Here is a 15,738-nt window from a genome sequence, read left to right on the forward strand (position 1 = left end):
CCTTTTAAGTCTGTTGTAAGGGTATGTAATGTTGTGGCATGTTACTTGATTATTACTGGAAAGTAAATGTAAAAACTGCATTGTATTGCTAAGAATCCTTTTCCATTGGGGGCGGGTGATAAAGAAGCACTGAATTTTTTTCCCCCTTTGAGAACGAGTAAGGGGCAAAATGGTGACCGAAAATCCTTTCTCCAAAGGATTTTGTTAATTTATTTATATCCCACCAGGAAATATAACACAATATTTTTTCATCCTCCTATTTTCCCCACCACAATCACCCTGTGAGATGAGTTGAGAATGACTGGCCGAAAGTCTCCCAGCCAGCTTTCATATGTAAGGCAGGACTAGAACTCATAAACTTCTGGCCTTTAGATTACTGCCTTAACCATTAGAGAGCAAAGTGGCTAATCAGTGACCTTTTAGAGCACGTGTGTCAAACTTGATTTCATTGAGGTCCACATCAGGGTGGTGTTTGACCTTGGGAGGCTAAGGGCCCTGGCCAAGATGGGCATGGCCAGCTCCACATCACTCATTGAGGTTCCATTGTCGGCCGTGATGGCCTCCTGCAATCCTCTGCCAGTGAAAATGGAGCTTGGGGAAGCCGCATGTAGCCTCCCTGAGCTCCGTTTTTGCTTGCAGAGGTTTGCAGGAGGCTGTCGCTGCCAAAAACAGCCTGGGCAGGCCGCACATAGCGCTTCCAAGCTCTGTTTTCACTGGCAGAGACACCAGTGGGTGGGTGGGCCACATCTAAGTACCCCACAGGCCAGATCTGGCCCGCGGGCCTTGAGTGTCACACCCCTGTTTTAAAGTGTAACTCTTTTAACCTGCCACACAAAGCTTGATGCTACTGTCAAAATGTTTGAAATTGACGACAAAACATTACGTAGAACAGAAATTATTTCCATTCTGTTTTTCATTTCATTCTCCTTCTGTTATTCTTTTCTTTCATATTTTCCAATTAGCCTTTTCTTTGTAAAATGCTATGAAAGGGGTATTTTAGTATGCTCTTAATAACACTAACAAAAATCTATATCAGTGTTCTCAACTTTTCCTTCATCATGGACCCCCTACCTTTTGTGGCCATGGATCATGGCCACAGACACCCCCCCTTAACTCAAGATTTATAGCATAAGATTTCTTCACGCCTTTATGAACCCTCTGTGATGACATTGCACACACACACACACCCGGATCAGAGGACCATAGATTGAAAATCACTGATCCATCTACATTATTACTCTTAATCCGTAGTACTATAGAGGGAAAAGTTTCAATTGGAAAGGAAAGAGCTGCAGTCATGTGATTCATATCTCAATTAGGTAAGATACAAACATATATAAAATATATATATAAAAACATCACTTTTATGGATCCACAACTTATCCTAACGGCTTTAAATTAAATATTATATCAAAGCCATAACAATAATCAAGTCTCTGCATCAATACTGAATCATAGTTGAAGGCGCTGTCTCTTTCCAAATCTGTCAAACATAGTTAAGAAATAAATAGGGAAATACAGGTACCGTATATACTCGAATATAAGCCGATCCGAGTATAAGCCGAGGTCCCCAATTTTACCCCAAAAAACTGGGGTAAACTGGGGACTCGAGTATAAGCCGAGGGAGGGAAATGAGGCAGCTACCGGTCAGGGAAAGCCTCCCTCCCTCAGCCGAGAAGGCTGGCGGCTCCCCCGCCCCGCTCTCTCACTGCACCGGCAGGGCTTCCCCGCGCTAATGCAAAAGCCCGCCAAGTTTGCACCATCCGGTATAATGTGAAAAAAAGAAAAAAAAAAACTCGAGTATAAGCCGTATATACTCGAGTATAAGCCGAGGGGACGTTTTTCAGCACAAAAAACATGCTGAAAAACTCGGCTTATACTCGAGTATATACGGTAACTGGAAATTGAGGACATTCCCTAGGTTTCCTGTTTAGGGGGAACAATTAATATAATTTTTTCTGTTTGTGGTATGATAAGTGTAGGGATTTTATTCTTCCAAAATCCCTCTATTTCCTCCACAAATACAGAGATGGAGGGGGCGGGAGAGAGAGAGAGAGAGAGTGAGAGAGAGAGAACCTTCAGTGTCTCTTTTATGCTGCTTGTCCATAGATATCATTGAGAATTTATTGCCCTGTCTCCTCTCTTTGCAAGCCTCTGCTGGGGGGAGGGGAACATGGTTCCAAAAATTGCTGACTTGTTTGAACACTGCTTTTTTTTTTTTTAACATAAAGCAAGTTCCTCAACAGAAGCAGTACTTAACCCCTTATCCAACTCTTGTTCTTATTCATCTCACCCTCAAATAGCTTACCTTTCCTATATTTTTGATTCCATGGCTCTGCTCAGAATCATTGCATTGCTTCTCTTCCCCATGTATGCAACTTGCTGAGAATAACAAGATTAATTGATTTGTAAATAAATCAGTCTATCATCTTGTCCCTGTAGGGATTTCCCAAATCTAATTATTTTTGAGAAGTAATGCTACCTGAGTTTTCATCCCTTTTAGACTAATGAGGAAGGACAGCAGGCTATAAAATATTCAGAAGCTGCAGCAATACAACAGTACAACTAACTAATGAATAAAAGAAAGAGTTGATTGCTTTATTCACGAGCAGTAAAGAGTACAAAATATTTTTGAAATGAAGTTTTAATGCAAGAGATGAGAGGCAGCTATTGATATATTTTGAGAAAGCATACTTGATTAAAGGTCTATGGGGTATACAGATAACCCAAGTACAGCAGAGATTCATTATTTTGACAAACAGCTGGTGTGAATACTTGGTCTTGTGAGAAAATTTTCCATGTCTCTTTTGATCTCAGTCAAGAGAACATTTAAGCTTTAATAATAAATATGCAATAATTGAGATATTCAATTATTGAAGCATTCAATTTAATTACACTTTGAAAAATACAAGGTTTATACAATACAATACAAGTTGTATTCATAATAATATTGTATCTCATGATGAATTATTGTTTATGTTGATGATTGTATATACTGTTGTGACAAAATAAATAAAAAAAAGTTTAGAAAGTGGTAGGTTTCTGGGGAGGATCTTATCTCACAGCACTTTTGACAAATACACTCATAGATCATGGTTGATAAACTGGCAATATGCATTACTTCACTTTCAGAACTTTAAACTCTTCTATAATTAAAAAAAATAATACATAAAATTTATATTGAATTATTTCAAGCAGCCTTTCCTTGCTAAAGAATGAAGCTGACTAGGGTGGCAATCTAAACTTCAGATTCCACCACTGTTGAGAAAATCCTGTTCCTGATTGTTGTCTCTCTTGTATGTTAGATACATATAAAGGAGAATGTAGCCCAGTGCAGACTAATAAGCAGCTTGAAAAATAAAGAAGAGCACTTAGAATTGTACCAAGGAGCCAAATAAGATACTGTGCAATTGTAATCCGGTTATAATATTTTACATTTCTCAGTTCTTTTTAATAATCTAGAACTATTCAGAACTAGATATAAACAACTTTCTAAACAACTTTCAGAAGTCTTCAAAAATGATCCTAGATGCAAATTAATACCAGAGATGGGTCTAAGAAGCTAAAAATGTGGTTTGTTTGTTTTTTAAATTAGAGCATAAGTAATCTTGAATGATGTAAGAACCAGGCTCCTTTCTTCCAGTCATAAAGTGTTATAATGCTGCCTCTCACTAATTTGCTATGTGAAAACAGAATGCTGAATTGATCGTGGATTAGGGCTAATATAAAATCTTAAGGATTTATATGATTTGAAAAATCATTTATCCGTGTGTACTTTATTCAGGTCAATTTATTTTGCTTTAAATTGGGGGTGGGGAGGAATCATGGAATTTTTTTTAAGCTTTTCCTGATTGGATCTTAAGTCAAAATCTTTGAACAAACTAGTTTTATGGTTGTTATGTGGATCACATCAGAAATCTATTATTTCAATATAGTAAAAAATTTTGTGCTAAGGACTTAAAATACTAGCACAGACAATAATAGAAAATGAACTTGTTTTCTTTTTTTTTTCCTTTTTGGTAGTGGTTAGGGAAGAATTACTTGAATGATAAAGTAGATAGTATTTATAGGCACTGTTTTGTATATTCTAAAAATAAAATGGATAACTACTAGGTTAGAGATGAGCCATAATTTATACAGAACCATAGAAAGTGCTAAGCAACAGCAAAAATGTATAAATGCTCCATAGCAACTCTGCTGCCCACTTTTTCTAATATTTCATTCCAAGAGGATAAATGTGGAATTGTGAGTAAAATCACATAATTGCTGTATAAAAATAGTGTAACAGATTGTAGAAATCAGATTCTGTTATGGTGACAGCAAAGAAATTCCAGAATACTGTAGTGTTGCCTTGAAATTATTGACAAATTACATTCTCACTCCAGTAGAAGAGAAAGTGACTGGCCCAAAGTCACCCATCTGGCTTCATATCAAAGATAGGACTGGAACTCACGGTTCCCAGTTACCAGTTTTCTAGTTTGATACTTTAACCATTACATCAAACTGACCTTCCCTCCCCCTCTCTTTTTAGATTTAGCTTGTTCTTAATAGTGATATACACTCAGCATCTATAATATTCATTGTAAGGACTATAACAGCCGTTATGTAGGAAAGACAGACAGAAGACTAGGAGTCAGAAGATGTGATGGAAATTCCTTAATCTCCCAATACACAGACAGAAGTAGCCATAGTTTCAGTTGGGAAACTGTGAGCATCCTAAACCAAGCTAATAGTAAACTAAAATATAAAACATATCTCCTGTCACAACTGAAAGTTTACAGGTGGTCCTTGACTTACAACAGTTCATTTAGTGATTGTTCAAAATTAAAATAGTTCTGAAAAAAAGTGACTTATGACCATTTTTCACAATTACAACTGCTACAGCATCCCTATGGTCATATGATCAAGATTCAGATGCTGGGCAACTGGTTCATGTTTATAAGGCTGCAGTGTTCTGGGGTCATGTGATCCCCTTTTGTGATCTTCTAACAAGCAAAGTCAATGGGGAATTCAGATTCACTTAGCAACATGTTATTTACTTAACTTAACAAATGGAATGGTTCACTAACAACTGTGGCAACAATTGTAAAATGGGGCAAACTCACTTAACAAATGTTTCACTTAGCAACATAAATTTTGGGTTCAATTGTGATTGTAACTTGAGGATTACCTGTATTTGGAGGGCAATTTTTATGAATTACTCCCAATCTAATCTTGGACTCTTACTCTGTGCTTGCAGAATAAATCTCAGCAGCTCTTAACACTTCTTTACAAAATAAAAATGCTCTTTCTTAGTTGTGCAAAATCTATCATTAGATTTAAAGAATTTTTACCTGTTTCAGGAACAATTCATAAATACAGAAAGGAAGTGTTGTTTTTGTTGTTGTTTTTATTATTAGCTATTCAGAAGCAGACATGCAAATTCTTATTAATTTAGAATAACTAGAAAAGCAGAATCAGTTCATAAAAATAAGACTTGGAGAGTGGTAGAAACTGATCAATTCATTGAAAATAACTTTGTCATTTGCACTTGGATGAATTCTCATTTAGATAGTAATCCTCAACTTGTAACCACAATTGAGCTCAAAAATTTCTGTTTCTAAGCAGGACAGTTGTTAAGTGAGTTCAGTCCCATTTTATGACCTTTCTTGCCATAGTTGCTAAGAGAATCCTTGAAATTGTTAAGTTTGTAACATGGTTCTTAAGTGAATCTTGCTTCCCCATTGATTTTTCTTGTCAGAACATTGCAAAAAGGTGATCACATAGACCAACACACTGCAACCATCATAAATACATGGCAGTTACCAGTCATTCAAATTTTGATCATGTGACCATTGGGATGCTACAACAGGCATAACTGTGAAAATTGGTCATAAATCACTTTTTCAGTGCCACTCTAAGTTCAAAAGCTTACTAAATGATTGGTTGTAAGCAGGGATGAAATTCAGCAGGTTCTGACTGGTTCTGTAGAACTGGTAGCAGAAATTCTGAGTAGTTTGGAGAACTGACAAATACCACCTCTGGCTGGTCCCAGAGTGGGGTGGGAATGGAGATTTTGCAGTATCCTTCCCCTGCCATGCCAACCAAGCCACATCACGCCCACTAAGCCACGCCCACAGAACATGTAATAAAAATTTTTGAATACCACCACTGGTTGTAAGTTGAGAACTACCGATACTTAGACTTTTAAAAGAATCTTTTGTGCACTTAGAGATATAGAATCTGGAGCAGTGATGTTGAACTTATACATACAAATTAGTTTTACTGGGTGCTGAACTACAAATATTGTATGTCATTAAGATGTTCTTAACATCTTAAGCCTACCAGGCAAGTTATAACTGTCAGAGTTCCAACCGATACCCTATTGCGTTTTCTTTGTGTGCATATGCACACTTTTATTCAAGCGACAGTAGATGTGATAGGATTTCCTACTTGCCATAAATATATTCTCATTTATTTTGGAAGATAAATAGGGAGATAAATAGGGAAGATAAATTGGGAGAATCAAAGGAAATATGTTTAAAAGTACAGATGCCCAACAGAAAATATTCTCCATTTCAAATGAAAGATACTTCCAACAATTAAAGGAAACCAACTTTAATAAATCAGATGTTAGTTCATGACTAGTTGAAATGAATCTATAGAAAAATATGAGAATTTGAATTACTATTATATAACTACAAAGTGAGATAAGACAAAAACTCTCTTTCATGGATAACTGCAGCTGAACCACAGCAGGAGCTTCCTAGAATGTTATAGTTTAAAAGAAAATTCTAAAACTTGAAATTGGTTTTGTTGTGGTATCCAATAAATCACAGCAAATAAAATAATCAAATAACAGCTTTTATTCTGTTCCTTCAAACAAATTAGACTAATAGGCACAGAATCCAAAATGTTTCAAAACATTTTGGGAAATGTTTCTATTTGTAAATTCCCACTATATCTGAGATTCCTTTTGATATAGTATATTATCAAAACACTTTCTTTCCTGTTTGAATTGTGAAAGGTACTGTCTTTATACAGAACAATCTGTTTCCATGGTTACAGTACTATAGTTCACATAATTCTCAGAGGGGTCTGCTAACAAAGTTTCTGTTTCAGATATAGACTGCAAGTCTTGGCCTCTGTTACTGTTTTTCTACCAGACTCAATAGTAAACTGAAACATTCAATCTCATTAGACAACAAGTCTGATATTTTATGACTCGTGTGTGTGTGTGTGTGTGTGTGTGTGTGTGTGTGTGTGTGTGTATGTGTGTGTGTGCGCACGCACACATGCATTTGTGTATGAAGTTTATCTGAATGAATTTTTCACCATTCACTATGACACTAATGTTTTCATGTTATTCCATAGGTTTAATATTCAGTAAATATACATGCATAAAAGGGTTAATTAGCATTTTGATGAAAAATTTGCATAAGGAGAAACAGCGTGCTAATAACTATAAGCAATATGGATAAGACTGCATGACCCAAAGATAGAAAAGGATTGGTATACACAGTATATATCAAAGAAAAGACATGAAGAAACTATGCAAATTATTAAATTATTGTGCTGATTTCTTCTGTAAAGTTTTCTTTAAACTGTTAGAAAGAAGAATACATCCATACATTAAGAAATAAAAGCCAAATGAACGTGCAGGTTGCAAAAAAACCAGAGATGGATGGACAATTACCATATTGTCACTATAACTGTTTGGCAACCAATATAAGACTAGCAGAATTGGAAGAGTTGACAAATGGAACCATAATTGGAGGCCAAAACAACTAATTATTTTGTTAGCTGAAAGTAATTATAACTTAGAATATCTGATTATGAAAGTAAGAATGGAAAGAGAAAATTCCAGGTGAATGTTAAATATTAAGGCAAAAGTAATTTCAGTCTCCATACTGAATAAAAGTATAAATGGTGACAAACAAATTAAAGTGGTAGTAGATTTGCTTTCTTAAATTCTGGGGTAGGATAGGGATGGCAGTGGAAAAGTAAAGAGATCAGTATTAGAATAGAAGGTAATCATAACAAAGATATTTTCAATGTCAATATATAGCTGTAACAGTTTAATGTCATAAAAAATGTGAGAGAAAGAAGATAGATGCTTTGAACTGCGGTGAAAGTACAACAGACTCCAAGAAGAATCTGTCAGTGTTTTGTGGAAGAATAAAGATTGACATGAGGCAATGTTCAGCAAATAGAAACTCATATAATTTAATGAGATTGATGATAGATTAGAAAAAATGAGAGAGAGAGAGAAAAAAAACCAAAAAGGGAATGGATAAAGGACCTAGACTTATTGCTGTTGATAGTTTGACCTTAATTATCCCTGTAATCACAAAATCTGTCTTGACTTGATTGCATCTAATTAGTTAAATCACAGAACATTCATAGAAAACTAGAGTGCTTATTAATAAAACAATCTGAAGACAAATATCCTCCGGAAGGCTATATCTATTGTTAGGGAAATCCTTTCCCTAATATTATATGTTCTGGTTCCCACAGTTTTTATTTTTATGTCTTCAGAGAAATAAATAAAATTATGACAACATATAATTTTTCATTGAAATATAGTTTCACTGCTTCAAATATATTTTGTCATTATTTTTCAAAATTTGGGGGCTATCTAAAACAGTTAATTTAGTGATCGTTTTAAGTTACAACAGCACTAAAAAGTGACTTATTATTTAACATTTATGACCATTGCAGCATCTCCATGGTCACATGATCAAAATTTGGACATTTGGCAACCGACTCATATTTAGGATGCTTGCAATGTCCCAACTCATGTGATCATCTTTTGTGACCCTCTGACAATAAAAGTTAGTGGGGAAGCCAGATTCACTTAACAACTGTGTTACTAACTTATCAGTGATTCATTTAAAAATTGTGGCTAGAAAGATCGTAAAATGAGGCAAAATTCACTTAAAAACTATCTCAGCAACAGAAATTTTGGACTCAGTTGTGGTTGTAAGTCGAGGACTATCTGTATTTTATCATATATTAACTTGCAATTTCATGGCAAACTATTGAAGTTTTTTCACTGGAAAAACAGTTCTTGCCTGGTGTTTGTATGATTATCAAGTGACATGTATACATTGGGTTTCCCCCCTTTTTTAGGAATTTCCGATGAATGCTAAGAATGCCATTGGAATGTTTGTGGAAAGAAATGACTCTGCTCTTTCTCTTCTATTTCTTCCCATCCTACTGATGCTGTTGTAAGTGATTTGATTCAGAAGAATTTTGTTCTACAATCATGACTGAAGAAAAGAATCTGGGGGTGTCTCAGACTGCCTTGTCACCTTCAAGAAGTACTAGCAGCTGTTCTTCCAAACAAGGAAGTCGACAGGTAAATACAAAATTATATTAATCTTTCTTTAAAACTTTCTAGAAGTTTCTATGAAGAACATGAACGAAATATATAGTATATTAAGTTCTGGCCATATGACTATTTCAGAGAACCAATTTGATGTATTGAACACGTAACATCAATAAGTCCATCATGAATTTTGGATGTTTTGTGTCAACATGGCATCATATACCAAATCTAAGACTTAAATAGCTGTCCAGTTGGCACAGCTATTATTCTCTTGTAAATCACAGTACTGATATTTCTTAGCAGAGCGTTTTCTGGGGAATTGGTTTATTTGAAACAAGAATAATGTCGCACATTTTTAAAAACAATTTTTTTTTACAGAAAAATGGGCTCATGTATGTAAATGATTATATGTGATAGTAATCCTTAATGATTATATGTGATAGTAATCCTTGGGCAAACCAGTTTGGAAAATTAGGCTCAGCATAAGAAGAAATAGATTTATTATTAAAATAATAGTTATAATTATTAACTTTAAGTATAGAAAGTAAATAATTTTATATATTGCATTATGTGATTTTATTTATGTATTTATACTCACCCTGCCTCATCTAAAATGATCTGGATCCATATTTCTAAAAATTATATATTAGAAAAATGGATCGTTTGAACAGCTCCATAATTAGAAATTATTGCTGGGTTTTTGCAATGGCTTCTAATTTATCAAAATTTTAGCAAGCTACAAGCAAGATCCCAGGATTTAATTAGTTAGCCATTTCATTTATTATATAGAACTAAGATCATTTTTTAAAATATTGTGAAGTAATAAAGAAATTAAATGTTTTAAAATTAATGAAAAAATAAGTTTCATAAAAAATTGCTATCATACTTTATTTGCTTATAAAGCAGTGCTTCTCACTATTTGTTTTTTTTGTAATGGTGTTATATGAAAACTTCCACAAACTAAGCATTGGCCATGTTGATTATGAATAATGGAAATAATTAGAGAATCATTATAATATTTTTGGTTATGTACAATAGATCTCGAGGACAATATTACCACTCATTTTTTATTGGAAGTTTCTTCTGATGCTTATTTTCCTCCTTCCTTTTCAGTAACAATATTGGAGAATGTTTTTGTAATCTAAATATTTATTTCAGTAGGAAAAATATATACTTGAATTAATAAACAAAATAATAAAGACTATTAGATGCAATCCAGCGACTAGAACTGTGATGGCGAACCTATGGCACACGTACCAGAGGTGGCATGCATAGGGGGCGGGTCACATGCAGGAGGTATGTGCACATGCATGGGATACACATGCGCAGAGGGCAGGGCACATGTGGGAGGCATGCATTCACATAGTGGGGTGCATACGCGGGGCCTGCATGCACGTTGCATTTTGGGGTTCGGGCACACATGCGAGCATGCATGCACACACACGCTTTGGGTAGTCAGTCCAGAAAAGGTTAGCCATCACTGGACTAGAAGTTCTCCCTAGATCTATTCTTGTATAAAAATTCATTGACTTACTTCCCTTTTTCAAGAGTGTAGATTAAATGTATTATATCTCATGACGATATCAACTGCTAATCCTGGTACCATGTTATATTTATAATCATCCTTTGTCTGTGTATTCACAACACAATTGAAAATTAGCAATCTAAGATTTTAGACCAGCTTGATTATAATGCTCATATATTTAATAAGTTACTTCAGTAGGAAGAAAAAAAATCAGTATTAAGATGAAATTTTGCTTTCATGTCATGTCTCACTGAGTCAATTTGTCTGTCTCTCTCTCCCAGACACCCACATATACATTTGAAAGTCAGACTTGCTCACATATTTTCAAGGTCTCTACAACACATCTTTTGAAACAAATAAAAAAATAAAAAAGATTTGGTGGATTACAGATCTATTTGCCTAGCAGACTGTTTTCAAAGGAGGCAAATCCACTGCTTCTGGAAGTTTTATTGCCAGGTCATAAAGAGGTGGGGGAGGGAACCCTCTTTTCAACCCTCAGTAACTGCTGTTGAAAGAATTTGGAAGCACAAAAGTTCTGTAGACAAATGCAACTCAGTTTCATCTTTTGCTATGTTTTTATGAACCCCAATTATCAGAGAAATAGAATTTGTTGTAAATGCTCAGTTGTAAACTGCCCAGAGTCACTAAGGTGAATGGGCAGTACAAAAATTCAATAAATAAATAAAAATAAAATGAATGTTCTATTTAAAATCATTTATAGGTGAAGAGTAGGAATAGTTCCTTTCCTATTCTGCTTATTCAGCTTATTAGACAAAAACATAGCTAAAATACCAGTAGTTCAAATCAGCAAATCTTTATAAGTCTCAGAAAGCATTTGCATGTTGCTGAAACAACAGTTCTTCCCAAGTGATTTTTAATAAACACCTTCAACTATAACTGACACAGGTATTGATCATTCCCTTAGCAATCCCACACAAAAAATAGCTCCTGTTTTTCCAATAAATGTCACTGCTTTCGATAAAACTTTATTGGATCCTTGGGCTTCACTAGGGCAGGTGGTGGCCAATTTACTATTTTTTATTTATTTATTTATTTATTATTTAAATTTATATACCGCCCTATCTCCCAAAGGACTCAGGGCGGTTCACAGGCAAATAAAACATCAGTGTACAAAATTAAAATAATCTTTAAAAAATTTATTCCAGTGCCCTATCATTAAAAATAGAAATATAAATATTAAAATCAATTTAAAACCCCTATAAAATTTAAAATCTAAGCCAGTCCTGCACAGATGAATAAATGTGTCTTGAGCTCGCGACGGAAGGTTCGAAGGTCCGGAAGTTGACGGAGTCCTGGGGGGAGCTCGTTCCAGAGGGCGGAGCCCCACAGAGAAGGCCCTCCCCCTGGGCGTCGCCAGACGCCACTGCCTAGCTGACGCCACCCTGAGGAGTCCCTTCCTGTGAGAGCGCACGGGTCGGTGAGAGGTACCTGGTCGTAGTAGGCGGTCCCGTAGATAACCCGGCCCTATGCCATGGGCGCTTTAAAGATGGTCACCAAAACCTTGAAGCGCACCGGAAGGCCACAGGTAGCCAGTGCAGCCTGCGCAGGATGGGTGTTATCACGGGAGCCACGAGGGGCTCCATCTATCACCAGCGCAGCCGCATTCTGGACTAACTGTAGCCTCCGGATGCCCTTCAAGGGAGCCCCATGTGAGGCGTTGCAGTAATCCAGGCGAGACGTCACGAGGCGTGAGTGACCGTGCATAGGGCCTCCCGGTCCAGAAAGGGGTGCAACTGGCGCACCAGGCGAACCTGGTAGAACGCTCTCCTGGAGACGGCCGTCAAATGATCTTCTAGAGACAGCCGTTCATCCAGGAGGACGCCTAAGTTGCGCACTCTCTCCATCGGGGCCAGTGACTCGCCACCGATGGTCAGCCGCGGATTTAGCTGACTGTACCGGGATGCCGGCATCCACAGCCACTCTGTCTTGGAGGGATTGAGCTTGAGCCTGTTTCTCCCCATCCAGACCCGTCGGCCTCCAGACACCGGGACAGCACTTGATAACCGTTGGGGTGGTCCGGTGTAGAAAAGTACAGCTGGGTGTCATCCGCATACAGCTGGTACTTCACACCGAAACCACTGATGATCTCACCCAGCGGCTTCATGTAGATGTTAAACAGAAGGGGCGAGAGAATCGACCCCTGAGGCACCCCACAAGTGAGGCGCCTCGGGGCCGACCTCTGCCCCCCTGTCAACACCGACTGCGACCGGTCGGAGAGGTAGGAGGGGAACCACCGATAAACGGAGCCCCCCACCCCCAAACCCCCCCACCCGCGCAGCAGGAAACCATGGTCGATGGTATCGAAGCCGCTGAGAGGTCTAATAGGACCAGGGCAGAGGAACAACCCCTATCCCTGGCCCTCAGAGATCATCCACCAACGCGACCAAAGCCGTCTCCGTGCTGTAACCGGGTCGGAAACCGGACTGGAGCAGGTCTAGATAGACAGTTTCATCCAGGTGCAAGGAAACTGATATGCCACCATATTTCTACAACCTTCGCCGCGGCGGGTTGGAGACCGGACGATAATTACCTAAAACAGCGGGTCAGGAAGGCTTCTTGAGGAGGGCCTCCCCACCGCCTCTTTCAAGGCGGCCGGAAAGACACCCTCCACCAAAGAAGCGCTCGTAATCGCCTGGAGCCAGCCTCGTGTCACCTCCTGCGTGGCCAGCACCAACCAGGAGGGGCACGGGTCCAGTAAACATGTGGTGGCATTCAGCCTCCCCAACAACCTGTCCATGTCCTCGGGAGCGACAGGGTCAAACTCATCCCATACAATGTCACCAAGACCACCCTCAGACGTCTCACCCGTATCACCGCAATCTTGGTCCAAACCATCCCGAAGCTGAACGATTTTATCGTATAGATAACCGTTAAACTCCTCAGCACGTCCCTGCAACGGGTCATCCCGCTCCCCCTGGTGTAGGAGGGAGCGGGTCACCCGAAACAGGGCGGCTGGGCGGTTATCTGCCGATGCAATGAGGGAGGGGGCGTAGGTACGCCTCGCTTCCCTCATTGCCACTAGGTAAGCCCTAGTATAGGACTTCACTAGTGTCCGATCAGCTTCTGAACGGCTAGACCTCCAGGAACTCTCTAGGCGTCTTCTCCGGCGCTTCATCCCCCTCAGCTCCTCGGAGAACCAAGGAGCTGGTTGGGACCTGCGCTGGGTCAGAGGCCGCAAAGGCACGACCCGGTCTAAGGCCCCGCGCGGCCCGTTCCCAGGCCGCAACAAGTTCCTCAGCCGAGCCGTGTGCCAGACCCTCAGGAAATGGCCCAAGCTCCGTCCGGAACCCCTCCGGGTCCATCAGGCGCCTGGGGCCGGAACCAGCGTGTCGGCTCCGTCTCCCTGCGGTGGTGAATGGCGGTCAGAAAGTCCAGGCGAAGAAGAGTGATCTGACCATGACAAAGGTTCAATGACTATTTCCTTTAAGTCCAGATCTCTCAACCACTGACCAGAGACAAAAATCAGGTCCAGAGTGCCACCCCCAACGTGAGTAGGGCCATCAACTACTTGGGTCAGGTCCAAGGCCGTCATGGAAGCCATGAACTCCCGAGCTACCGTCGATGACGAGCCGGATGATGGCAAGTTAAAGTCCCCCACGACTAAAAGTCTGGGGGTCTCAACTGCCACCCCAGCAAGCACCTCCAGGAGCTCGGGCAGGGCAGCTGTCACGTAGCAAGGAGCCAGGTACGCGACCAGCAAGCCCATCTGACATCTATGACCCCATCTCACAAAGAGGGATTCGCACCCGGCGATCTGAGGTACAGTGGTCTCCCTCGGCTCTAGACTCTCTCTAATCACAACCGCCACCCCACCACCCCTACCCTGGCCCCTCGGCTGATGAAATGCTCGGAAACCCGGTGGGCACATCTGAACAAGGGGCACGCCCCCTTCTGGGCCCAACCAGGTCTCCGTAACGCCCATAAGGTCCGCGGCACCCCCCTGAATAAGATCGTGAATTAGGGGGGCCTTATTGGCCACGGACCGTGCATTGCATAGCATCAGCCGAAGGCCAGGGCCCTGAGGATCCTGACCATCCGGGGAACGGGAGAAGTTTGAGGGCTCGGGGCGCGCGATCGCCTGTAGGCATCGAGCGCGCACCCCCCTAACACGATATGAGCCCCCACTTCCGCCATATCTGCCCCATATACTAGTCTATAAACATGTTTTTTAAGTGGAAAGATTACCAAAATAAGATAGAGAGGTATTGATTTTAGGATGGCATTACAGGTAGTCCTGGACTTCTGACCAGAATTGTGCCCAAAATTTCTGTTGCTAGTAAGATAGTAGTTAAGTGAGTTTTTCACCATTTTACAATCTTTCTTATCACAGTTGCTAGGTAAATGACTGCAGTTGTTAAGTTAGTAACACAGTTGTTAAGTAAATCTAGCTTCTCTACTGACTTTGCTTGTCAGAAGGTTGCAAAAGGTGATCACATGAACCTGGACCATAAATACGAACCAGTTGTCAAGCATCTGAATATAAATTACATGACCATGCGGTTGCTGCCATGGTTGCAAGTGTGAAAAACAGTCATATTTTTTCAGTGCTGTTGTAATTTTGAATGGTCACTAAATGAATGGTTGTAAGCCAAGGACTATCTATGTTAAAAATGCAGATATGGTACCCTTTTATTTTCTTTTTTTCCTTTTCCACATTAAGAAAACTTCAAACCTATGTCTCTACAACATTGTATTTAAAAAGAAATAATCATGATCTCAAATTCCAGTTTTACTTCTCCAAAACTAACCACACAATTCAAGAAGATACAATGGATGTCTTGGGGAACAAATTTAGTCTACAGAAGAAGAGCAAAGAATTAGTTGTGAACTTTTATAAATTTTGTCTTTTTATTGCTAAAAAGGAGATTGCTTAACCTTGTTT

General features: G+C 39.3%; 1 protein-coding gene across 6 annotated transcripts in view; it reads left to right on the top strand.

Annotated features, from left to right (window-relative positions):
* OSBPL3 (oxysterol binding protein like 3) overlaps positions 1-15,738 on the top strand; it is a 132,717-nt gene that overhangs the window by 34,556 nt on the left and 82,423 nt on the right. For 5 of the 6 annotated variants that reach the window (XM_058182103.1, XM_058182105.1, XM_058182102.1 and 2 more), the window contains exon 2: positions 9,215-9,340. In XM_058182103.1, the coding sequence (XP_058038086.1) occupies positions 9,248-9,340 (93 nt within the window). In that variant the 5' untranslated portion in view covers positions 9,215-9,247. Of the gene's footprint in view, positions 1-9,195; positions 9,341-15,738 lie in introns of those variants that run through there. The other variant, XM_058182104.1, reaches the window with a different exon arrangement.

Source organism: Ahaetulla prasina, chromosome 4 (genome assembly GCF_028640845.1).
Source record: "Ahaetulla prasina isolate Xishuangbanna chromosome 4, ASM2864084v1, whole genome shotgun sequence".
In the NCBI taxonomy this organism is placed as follows: domain Eukaryota; kingdom Metazoa; phylum Chordata; class Lepidosauria; order Squamata; family Colubridae; genus Ahaetulla; species Ahaetulla prasina.